This window comes from Pteropus vampyrus, unplaced genomic scaffold (assembly GCF_000151845.1).
Source record: "Pteropus vampyrus isolate Shadow unplaced genomic scaffold, Pvam_2.0 Scaffold74, whole genome shotgun sequence".
NCBI classification, from domain to species: domain Eukaryota; kingdom Metazoa; phylum Chordata; class Mammalia; order Chiroptera; family Pteropodidae; genus Pteropus; species Pteropus vampyrus.
In genome coordinates this window covers 6,065,211-6,077,636 of record NW_011888855.1, presented here as the reverse complement: position 1 = coordinate 6,077,636, position 12,426 = coordinate 6,065,211, and the positions used below count along the sequence as shown (strand labels likewise).

The window sequence follows — 12,426 nt, the reverse complement described above, 5'->3', positions numbered from 1 at the left end:
ACAGACATATTTCTCTTCCTTAAGATTTTAATAATTTTATTTTCCCTAGCTTTACTGTAAGAATATAGTATATAACACATATAACATACAAAAGATGTGTTAATCAGCTGTTTATGTTATCATAAGGCTTCCTATCAATAGTAGGCTATTAGTAGTTACATTTGGGAGAAGTCAATAGTTAATATGCAGGGTCAATTGTACTAATGAATACTACAATATACATGAATCTTGAAAATATTATGCTAAGAGAAAAGCAGTCGCAAAAGCTGATATATTCTATGATTCCATTAACATGAAATGTCCAGAATGGGCACATCTATAGAAATACAAAGTAGTTTAGTGATTGTTTACTGCTGGCAGGTGAAGGGATGGGGCACAGGGACTCAGTGATAATGGGTATGGGATTTCTTTTAGGGGCAATATTGTTTTAAAATTCAACTGTGGTTAGTGGCACAACTTTGTGAATATACTAAAAAAAACATTCAATTGTAAACTTTAATGGGTGAATTGTATGATATATGAATTGTATCTCGAATTGTTTTTAAAACAAGGAGAATAATTTATTCAATTCATATAAGTTACTTCTGGGAGAGAGAAAGGGGATGTGATAAGACTCATAAAGGTTTCAGAGGTACTGGTTAAATTCAAACGCAGTGAGTATAGAAGAGTTCATTTTATTATTTCTCTTTAAAGTTTTATACGATTTGTGTATTTTAAAATAAACATTTCAAAAAGAAAAAAGGTGCATGTAAAGAATTTAAATAAAATTATTTCATGAGTATAGAAGTAGAAAATTAATGTTTCTAACATAACATTTAAAAAAACATGCAAATATCTTTAAATACAAAGTTTAAAGATGCATGTGTTAGTAAAATAAAACATTAAATATTACGAATAGTCATCTGATTAATTTCATCCACAGTCCTAAAATTTGATACTTTCAAGTGACCTGAAAAAAACTGGAGAAGAAAAAAATCTTACTGGGAAAATGGAACATTGCCCTTTTTTAGATTCACCTTATATTTAAGCATATATAGTTTTTCAATCTAGAATGCTAAATGGACTAAATTTTATTGTCAAGATATCATCTTAACTTCTCTGGACACAAAATAAAATTTATCTCCCCCATAGAGCCTGGCACCATTCTAACCCAAATATTTGATTTGGTTCCCTCTCCTATTTAATTGTTAAAATTTAGGGGATTATAGCAGATCAGAAAAATCAGACTGGCAAAATCACACTCATCTTTCCAAACAAGAAAAAAAACAAAAGCAAAAAAACCCACTGGGACCAAAAGGAACAGTGAAATAAACTCATTTAGTCCTGGATCCCAGCAAAATATACTGTCTTCACTGAGAACATTTCAAGCTAATTTCTGAACCTATTTATAATCAGGATTTTTTTTTTTTACTGATCCCTAAAGACTCTGAACAAAGCAACATATTTATAAATATAAATATAAAATGTGGCATGGTAATCTGGAGAATTGTTTAAAGTATTTAAACGGTGACCCTTGGCTCGGGATCATTTTAAAAGAAGGAGACTAAAAGACTGCCCAAGAAACCACTAACGTGGAATGCTAAATCTGTTGTTTAGAAACTAGGGAGTATTCTGGATACCATAAGACTGACCTATACTCTGTACATACTTGGAAAGCAGCTAAACATTGTGACTATCTTACCATACACACAGGTTTAAAAAGGTTTCACTTTCTCTAAATTTTATTCCCTCAATGTTTATATAACTCATTTATATAGTTATCTTGAATCCTAGAAACAACACATAGGTAGAGAAGGAGAGAAGCATAAATAAGTAAGTTAAATTATATCTCTGGCTGATCTGCAAAACATCAAATCAGAGGGATATGTTCTGGGAAATTAACTACTTATGATTTCCCAGAGTACTTTGCTTATATATGTATGATTTATCAAACACTAATAGATGAATTACAGAATCTGCATATTCTAAAGGAGTCTAAAGATTCTGGTATCCTGAGAAATCCCAGGCTTAGAGCAGCTAAACGACTTGTCCCAAATCACACCACAAGTTAGCATAGTTCACTGAACTCCCAGTCATTTTCTATATATTCAAACTCCATACTGTGATACATATTCAATGTCTGGGACTTACTATGGAAAACTATCTAAAGGAAGGTCACTCTACAATCAACTTCCTGATAAGTACGAGGTCACTCTATATAAAATGTATATGGAAAGAGGCATTACAAAGTAGTGATTAAGAGGACTGACTAGAACAACTAAGATCAAATTCTGACCTTGAAATTTAGTAACTGTTTGTCCTTGAGCAAGATATTTTGAAAAATATTAACTAATATTTATTGTAATTATATGTATCCACCTACATAAAGAAACCAAAGAGAAGGTTCTGATCCTTGATTCAGGGACTAATTCAAGGTGCTAGGTCAGAGATAACAATCAGATAAATTGAATAACTGGTTAAGTAAGGCTGCCTAGGTTTAAACCTAGGTTCCACAAATCAAGGTTATTAGCTATGAGACCTTGAGCTAGCTGTTTGACCACTCATCTAATTATCTTTGAAAGTAAACATAACGGTTCTAACCTCATAGGGCTATTGTGGGGATTAAATGTGATGATGTATACAATGCAACCTAACACAGTGACTGAACACAGAGTAAGTAAACAATAAATGTTAGTTCTTATTGCTACCATTTCTCTTTCAGGAGCTCCCCATCATCAGCAGAGACAAACAAGAAGCTCAATGCCATAAGTTCTAACAGAGGCATGCAAAGAGTCCTAAGGGAGTCCAGTTACTTGCCCCACTGAAAACACTAAAGGGAACTCAGCCACAACAATCAGTGTTATAGACCACATGTCAATTTTATTCACGGCATGCTTGGATCATGACTAAAGACTTCCTATTAAATACACAATCATAAACATGGTTTACATCATAGAGAAACTAAAAGATATCTACATTTCTGTCATGCCTAAAATAGAGATATGAGTACAAGTCTAGCATTTAAACTAATGACCACCCCCCATACCCTATTGAGTTTTAGCTGATATTGTGCAAAAATCCACAAAAAAAATTTACCAGAAAAAAAGGAAGTTAGAAGTGAGCTCTAATCTTATAATGAATAAAGTCAATACATATTTAGTGACCTAAATTACAAAATATCCAAATATAAAACTTTCATTCAATAAAACTGGTAACTGCTAAAATGTGCTAGACACCATGTAAGGAGCTGCAGAGAAGATGCTGTGCAAAAGCAGATATTCTTGCCCTCATAGGTTTTACAGTCTAGAGGTTAAGGCAGATAATTATTTTATAAAATTACAATATACCAGGGGAATCTGGGTGAGAAAGGGCAAATATCCTTCTCAATTTATATGAGAAAAGGTGAGTACTACATAAATATTACAAAATACAAAATTAATAAAGCTATAGTTTCTAACTGCCTTACAAATGGATTCAAATAGTCATTAAAGCAGCTAATTCACAATGGGAATCAGGCTTTGCCTTTAGCCTTATTACGTGGTAATCAGATGAAGTCTTGCAGTTCACTATCAATTTTTGCAAAGGAAGTATGTGTACACAAATCTACAGATTTAGAAAAATCTGTCTAGGCAATTTTAGATTATAACTCAGTGTAACAATCTACCACAGAAATGTCTCCCTATGTGAGGAATTCTATAATATAATAATGATACTATACAATATGAAAGCGAGTTATAGAAAAACGAAAAACGTAATTACAGTAATCCCACCTGTACGATATGAAAGCAAGTTATAGAAAATGAAAAAGGTAATTACAGTAGTCCCACCTTATCCACAGTTCCACTTTCTGCGGTTTTAGGTACATTTGGTCACCCACAGTCTGAAAATATTTAATGGAAAATTCCAGAGATAAACAATTCATAAGTTTTAAATCGTACATCATTTTGGTACCTCACTTCATCTTATCATATAAGCATTGTATCTCACATCATCACAAAAAGAAGGGTGAGTACAGTACAGTAAGATATTTTGAGAGACATTAAAATTTTTTTATTACAGTATATTGTTATAACTATTCAATAATTAGTTATTGTTGTTAATCTCTTACTGTGCCTAATATTTAAACTTTCTCATAGGTATGTGTGTACAGGAAAAAAACACGGCATATATAGGGTTCATTACTATCCAGTTTCAGGCATCCACTGGGAGTCTTGGAACAAATTTCCACAGATAAAGTGGGTACTATTGCATTTGGTCTTTTGATTGTATTCCAAAAAATAACTGAAGATCCAGCTGAACTGTACTGTGTAATTTAAGCAAGCTACATTAAACCTAAAGCTTAAGAGTATTCAATAGAATATTTAAGCAGCAATAACTGCCTTGAAAAACTTAACCAAAAAAAAAACTACATTCCAGCACTGAACTTTTTTTTCACCTTCTAGAGAAATACCCTCCCCTCCAATTCTTCACCACATCCCGACTCTATTAATAGTGGGATGCACAATAAAGGAACCCAATAGAGCACATTAGCCACTTTACTGAGACTATTTCTACAAAAAAAACTTTAGAAATGGGGCTTATAAAAAGACTGTCAAAATTATATCTTTTAAAAAAAAAAAAGGTATACATTTATACAGCTCTATGATTTCCTGCCCTATCTGAATCCCCATTTGGCTCTGGACAACCTGTGTACAGGGACTGTAACCTGGGTTTTATTTTTCCAAGGACAAATGTCTGTTGGACTGGATCAAATCTACATAGTGACAACATCTCTAATGCAGCATATCGGAGTGGCTAAATTCCTCTGGCATTTCAAAATTAACAAAACTATACTTACATATAAGCTTACAAGCATATATGCAGAATTTGCCATTTAAAGTTCATGTAAAATTGCAATGTATAGATTATATCAGAAAAAGCCATAGACATATAACATTTTGCTTAAGTTTTTTGACCTTAAACTAAATGCCTTAAAATTTCATCTTCAGTGTAAATGTTAGTAAATAGCCTAGCATAAATGTAGTTTACAAGATGTTCCCACAAATTTGAGAAAGAACAATTGATTCAACTTAACACTATTTCAATGCTTACCCCCACACTTATTGCGTCTGCCTACTCACAGACATTTTTATAAGTCTTTGAGAGCCTTCTTTGAAAAACAGCTAGTAGTCCTCTAAAAACAATGTAAATTAACTATTTTAGTATTGGTGATCATCTCAATCTTCATATGAATTTTAGATTCCAATGGGCGATTTAAGTATTTTAGTATTCTAATTTTGTTTTCACAAACCAAGTATTTCATAGATAAATTGGTAACTTGGCAAGCTATTGGCAGAAAATCTCTTTTCTCTTTTATAACAATTACAATAAGCTTAGGAAATCACAATGCAAGGCAATTTAAAGAATCCTAGAGGAGGTGAAAAATATAAGACACTCCCACACCAAATGACAAACTTTAGTGCCAAATGCACACTTTTGTCAGAGGTTTCAGAGCTGTGGCTAACCACCTCCCAAGTGATGTAAAGATCTCTGGAAATCAGGAGATTCTCCCCTATATTTGGTTCTTCCAAAGCCGAAAAACTGAACAAATGGCCTAAGTAAAATTCGGGGAAGGTTCTGGGAAATTCTGAGCAAGCCCTAAAGGGGTCTCCCAAAAGTACAATCATTCATTCATCTTCGCAAATTCAGACTGCAGGCCCTGCGGAAGCAAAATGAATCGGATCCCAAACTCTGCTCTCTAGAAGACAGAGGGTGGCGCGCAGGGAGAAGGCACATAAACAATCATGAGCTTTGTATAACAGTTTTGAGGTATGGACCGAATCTATTTTTTACCCATGTATACCCAGGGCGTTACATACAGCAGCAAGTGCTCATTAATGGTTCGCTTAAAGAATGTATAAATAAATATGAAACACTAAGACAAGCTGAGAATTGCGGGGGCGTATTCGCCACGGTATCCCTGGCCCAGCCGCCCACCTCCCCAGGCTCCTCAGTCTCCTCAGGCGGCGGCAGCAACCAAAGTTCAGCTCGAGCCCGGGCCCAAGCTGCGCCCTCCCCCCGCCCCCGAAAGGCACTTACCGTTGGTGTAAGGAGACCCTGAGGCCGAGGCGGCCCCATTCTGGGCCTGGCGGCCAGTTAGGGCGCCGCCGGAGGCCGGTATGTCCGGGTGCGACATGACGACGGTGGTTATCGGTTTGGGGCTGGTCGGGGTCAAGTCCAAGCGAAAAGCTGAAAGACGACTGCTGGAAGCGAAGGGAAAGGGCTAACGACTTAGGGCTGAAGGCGGGGAGGAGAGAGGGCAGCGCAGCAAGCCCTAGGCCTGGCGCCGCATTCTCCCCAGCCCACCCGGGGCCACGCCGGGCCTGGGAGCTGAGTCTAGGGAGTCGGACCGGTGGGGCCGGGAACGCTGGCTGGAAGACGGCAGCCAAGCGGAGAGAAGGGAGGCCCGCGCCGGAAGTGTCTGTCAGCCGCCGGCCGCGCAGGCGCAATCGGGACACGTGGCACTTCCGGCTCCGGGCTGGCATTCGCCGCCTCAGTCGGTGCTTTTGGCTTTCCCCCAGGGGCTGCTCAGAGGCCACCTGACAGTTCTGGGTGTCCCGGCCCTAAGGACCGTGCTCGGCCTCGCCTGCCACGTCATTGACTCTCACCGCCGGCCGGAAGTGGCGTGTATCACTACTACGGAAATCCTCGCGGTTGTCATCTCGCCCGAAGGGCTAGGATGGAAATCAGGGCTTCACTAGCTGCTTTCGTGGGGTGGAACTGAGAGTTCCTCTCCTTGGGTTTTTGTGAAGTTTACTTGAGTCGACAGACGTCATCTTCTGTTGAGGTTACATGTCTGGTACTGAACCGATTAACGTTCATGGCAGTATTTCATTTCACATTTCATCATATTCCAGGTGTAAATTGTAAATGCATTTTTAAAAAAGGAGTGTTTAATTGTGTACGTGTGTTAAAAGCATAATCAAATCATAGAGAAGGCCTTTGCTTTTTGACCGGAAGATTCAGAAGTAATTTTAATTTTGAAACTCGCTAATTCATAGCATAGTCATGGCTAAAGTTCATTAATAGCACATTGAATAGCACGTTTAAATGGCAGTTTATTTCCTCTTCTAAGAGTTTACAGTAAGGTAAAATATTCTAACTTCCTTTCTGGACAAGCAGACTTTTTTTACTTTTGAGGCCAAAGAAAAGTAGAAACAAGTGATTAGTATAGTTAATGGATGATCTCAATAATCACCTTAGCTACTTTCATTCTAGGTAGATTTTTCCTGCTCTAAGCTGATGATAAAGCCCTTCTTTAAACTACAAATTTGTACTATTGATTGAAATGTCATGCCAAAGCTTTTGCAATCCCTGAAGGGTTAAGTACATCTTTAATATTAAATGCCTGCTGTGAAATGTTAATTACATACAAAATGAGCAAGACCTAAACTGCTATATCAGGCCTGAAAAGCAAACAGTAAGAATTAAAATAACTAAGTGTTAAAGTTTACCCTAACCCTATTTTATCATTTGCCTGAGACAGTAGCTAAAAATATGTTTTTTGTGTGTGGAATTCCACAGCTCCTTTGTACAAGATACAAGTAAAAAGGCTTCTTTAGAATGAAGGTACTTTTCATCAAACTTTTCAGTCCATAGTCCCAAACCATATATCTGCAAAACACTTAAAAAACACAAACAAAAGCTTCTCAGTGTTTTAAAGAAAAAAAATAGACCTCAGAGAGAAACTGAACCTTCCTTAGGTCAGACAGAAAATCAGGGGCACTCTTCAAATGGCCATATGTTTAAACCTGGTGTTAAACTTGCTTTAGTTTAGTTGGTTTTTTTTATGCAACTCCTTAATTATCTTGGCTTGTTGACCTTGGCACAAGAGTTCGATCTGTTTAAGTCAAACTTTCTTTGAACTTTGTTCTGTGTAAGCAATATCTCTGTGTTCAAAGAAAAAAAAAAACTGATGGAGAGGATTAGCCATTTTAGAAAGTAAATAATCTCACTGGTTAAATCAGATTTAAAAAACAAATAATTTGCTAATAAGTAAACAATGTTTTTTTCTAAAATGGTTCCACCCCTAAGAATCCATGTTGCTTTTATTCCCCCCAAAACTATGGTTAAGTCTTTAAAAAAAACTTTTTTGACATTTTCAGTGTAGTCAGATTTAAAATATTGAGAAGAAAGAGGGTTTTGATAGTTCTTTGGTTGGACAACCTATATCTACCCTACACTGCCATATACTTTTTTAAACTTATGTCAGTTATATATTCTACTTTTTTATCCTTGTTTTCTAGAACAACAGGACCCTTCTGCCACCATATACACCCTTCGTGTGTATCTATCAGATTTTCGTACATTATTTTCAAAACCTTATCCCTATTTAAGAAAATTATAAACAAGTGACACAAAAGTGTTTCAGTAAAGAGACAGCACTATACAAAGAATATTCCATTAAAACTGATTATTTATTTAGACCCCAAAAAAGGGATACAAGCATTTCTAATAAAATTTGCTGATATGCAGAAGTGGACGTAGGCTTACACCAGGGCCTCTTTGCCTGCCTGTTCATGACTATTGAATTGTCAGCTGATAAATGGGATTTTTTTTTTTTTACTTTTCAGGATAGGGGAAATTATTTTAGGGCTTTTAATTATTTTAAAAAGCTATTTCAGACAAACAAAAAATTTCAGCTACAAACAGGTTTGTTCTGAAACTTGTGGCTCCACTTTAGGAACAGTTCCTTTGGCCTCATTTTCCTCTGACAGGATATCTGTTTGTATCTGAAGTCAGTAGCTCTGAGGTTACATCACAAGTACACTTATCTCACACCAAGCCATTAAATCTCATTGCCTTCTTTGAAAACTTCATCTTTATGTAATTCTTGCTGTTCTCACTGCCCGCTAATTAGTTTTCATCATCTTGCACTTGAACTATTGCAATAGTCTTTCTGGGTTCCCTCTCTCCAATCCATCCTGCATGTTAAATTGAGCTCCTAAATACTGATTCTGTTTTTATTTTTCTGTACCCCAAAACCTGTAATTGCTCCCTGTGCCTGCTCCATCAAGTTAAAGTTTCTCTGCATGGCTTTTCTCATATTCTAAGTAAAATCCAAACCTTCCAGACCTGGCCTTGCTATCTGTCTTCTTATACACTTCCTCTCAATCACTCCACTCCAGACATACTTGTTATTTCTCTGGCTACTCGAGCATAAGCCTGCCTTTTACACTTTACACTTACTTTTATTATCTGGGATCTTCTTCCCCAAGACAACTATGTAGCTCAATCTCTCACCCTTTCAGCCTTTATTCCAATGTTACCTTATTGATGAGTCTTTCTCCAAACACCCTATAAAACAGCATATCCTTCCTGCTCACTTACCCTGCTTTTTTCTCCCCATAACACTGCTAATGATTGTTATATATTTGGGTCTATGTTTATCTTTCTTCAATGGAATACAGTTCTATACATATCCTGTCAATTCTAAGGGAATCATTTAAATTTCATGTCTGCCTCCTTGTTTAGACTGTCAGAGCGTAGAGACCAGAGACTGTGTCCTGTTCACCTCTGTATTATCAGCACTTGGCTTGAGGTGTTCAATGAGCATTTTTAAATGAACAAGTTTAAAGTGTTATCTTTTCCAACCTTCTATTCTATTTTGACCCTCATTAATTCACTACAAGTTCATATTGCACTTATAGCCTAAGCCACATCACTAGCACTTGCTTCAAAACTATGTCAGTCTCTAATTCTTTTATATTATATTATATTACCTTGTGCTCATTGCTGATTTCAGTTTTTAGTCTTGACCTGTTCCAGTACAACCCACACACTGCCGCCAGAGCAAACTTTCAAACACACAACTCTGACTATGCTCAAAATGCCCAAAAGGCTCTATAGTTTGGAAGTCAAGGTCCCTGATAGTCCAGGTCAAATCTATCCAGTCAGACCTGGTGCTTTTCCCATTTCCAATCTCTATTCCTTTCTCTGTGTTATTTCTTCATTATAATACATCATCCTTTGGGAATATCAATCCCCATTTTACATATGCGGGCTCTGAAACTTTGAATGGCTAGTAATGTTAGAATTGTAGTCTCTACTCTTTTTTAAAATTTCTTTTAATTTTCTTAATTTTTTAGGCGAGGCAATCTTTGGTTGACCTCAAAGATTGCAAGGACCTTGTCGGCTTACAATCCCTTATTTTTTTGTTATTTTTAAATTTTTTATGCCTACAGCGCCTGGTCTTCCTAGGTGGTCACCCAACCAAGTACTAACCAGGTCCGACCCTGCTTAGTTTCTGAGATCAGATGAGATTGGGCTTGTTCAGAGTAGCATGGCTGTAGACCTCTAGCTACTCTTAACTATTGTACCCTTAATTATTGTACTCTTAACTATTATATTCTATTAAAAAATGCAGCCATTAAAATTCACGAGTTAGAAGAATACTTAATTACATGGGAAAGTGCCCATAATAAATAATTAAGATTTAAATTTTAAATGTTTTACAAAACTACATAATATGATTATAACCTTAAAACTGGTTATATCTGTGAGGTGCAACTGGGGGTAATTTTTCTTTCCATTATGTTTTTCTTGATTTTCCAAACTTTTAAAATTTACTATGTATTACTTTTATAACAATAGTCATCAAAACAATTAGGAGAAAATATCCTATGTGTCTTTAAGGCTCTCCTCAAACACTGGCATCTCCTCCCTCTCTATTCCCTCACCTCCACCACCACTTTGTACTTTGTTATCCTTTTTTTCTCCCTACCTCCTTTTATAGTTGTAACCTAACACATCTCCCTGCCAAACAAAAGGTCCTCGAGGGAAGACTATGTCTTGCTTATTGTCACATTCCTCTATTCCTTGCTTATTGTCACATTCCTCTATTCCCCTCGAGGGAAGACTATGTCTTGCTTATTGTCACAGTCCTCTATTTTTGTGTTGCTGAAGCCAGTCGGAATCATAATTTAGATTTTTTAAGGCTAAAATTCCTGAAATATCAGAAAAGAAAGGTTATCCAGATAAGAGCTAAAGAGTAATCTTGAGGAGCCCAGTGAAATGCCTCAGACCATTTAATCGTGTTTATTAACCAAATAGAATTCAAGAGTAGGTGAGTGGAAAGGAGCGTAGAACGAACCCAGACTACGACAGGCTTTTCCAACTCAGACCAATTGACTTTAGGAAAATTATTCAACCCCTTGAGGATAAAATGTACCTAAGAGTCCTTCATGTTATGAATGAATCACTTGCTTGTGTATATTGAGCACCTATTGTATGCCAGGCACTGAAAATAAATTTCAGAGGGAGAAAGGTAGATCTAGTTCTTAATCTCAGGAAGCTTACAGAATGTCTGTTGTGGGAGACTTTATATAATGATACATATTGTGCAATTATAAGCAAGATAACTTCAATGATAAGGCAAATTGTCCAGTTGCTGGCTAAACCTGTAAAAGAGGACTTAACCAAGTCTGGGAGGGAAACTTTGATGAGAGAGGACTGACTATCTGTGCCGAGACCTGAAGAATGCTTAGGAGTTAGCTAGGTGGAGAGAAATCTGGAGAAGCCTTTCTGGCAGCAGGAATGGCAATTGAGAAGGGAAGACGCATGGATTGAGGCATTTCCTGAGGCTGGAGCAGAAAGACGGGGAGTCCAGCAGGGTCAGTTCCAGGCTTTGTTGGGAATCTATTTAATAACATTTGTCTCAGTCCCCAAACAGCTCCTCCTTCTGTCCCCATCACCTAGTATGCCAGGCTTGAGATTGTGGATGAAAAAGTTCTACTGAAAGTAACCTCGCAGGGTGATCCAATCATACATTCCTACCTGGAACAGGTCACACCCAGGTAGGTAGTCACATCCCAGGCATATAATTTCTTTAGTAAAAGGTTTATCTTTGCTTTAAGCAAGCCCTGTCCATTGCTCTTGTGCATCTGGGTTAACCACTTTTGAAATGCCAGAGTAATCTTTTTCAGACCCCTCAGAGGCATAACCACCCTCAAGGGAGCGTATCATCTTGTTATCTATTCTGTAATCCAATCCTCTCCTTGCTTTCTCCCACTTTCATTTAATCCTACTTAGTTTCCTCCTTAATTCCAAATGCAAGAAACCGCAAACTGTCATTCTAGAAGGCATTTTTCTCAGTCTGTTGAGATCTGGTTTCCAGATATATCTTCTTTTTGGCTCAAATACATTTTTCTAAAAATTCTTTACAGGTTTGGACTTTCTTACCTAGACAAGAACGATCTTGGAAGCACTGTCATCGCATTTCCATTCAAGGCACCAAAATATTCCCATTTAAACATATTTAAAGAAGGTAACGTTAATCCATTAGCAACAAACTGCAGTCAATAGTCTTTTTTAAAGCTCAACACCGATCATCCAATACATTATCTGGCATATAGTTACATTTTGTAAATCATTTGTAAGTTCAAGAAACAGCTGTACTTTAAAAGTGTG

The 12,426-nt window shown here is 36.9% G+C and overlaps 1 protein-coding gene and 1 pseudogene across 2 annotated transcripts in view; both read right to left on the bottom strand.

The window, feature by feature from the left end:
- Nucleotides 1-6,449, bottom strand: part of SEC24A (SEC24 homolog A, COPII coat complex component) — a 56,723-nt gene extending 50,274 nt beyond the window's left edge. For both annotated transcript variants that reach the window (XM_011362326.2, XM_023531923.1), the window contains exon 1: nt 6,058-6,449. In XM_011362326.2, coding sequence (XP_011360628.1) covers nt 6,058-6,154 — 97 coding nt within the window. In that variant the 5' untranslated portion in view covers nt 6,155-6,449. The remainder of the gene's footprint in view (nt 1-6,057) is intronic.
- A 3,744-nt stretch (nt 6,450-10,193) lies between these two features.
- LOC111741212 lies at nt 10,194-10,312 on the bottom strand (annotated as a pseudogene).
- Nucleotides 10,313-12,426: the final 2,114 nt, after the last annotated feature.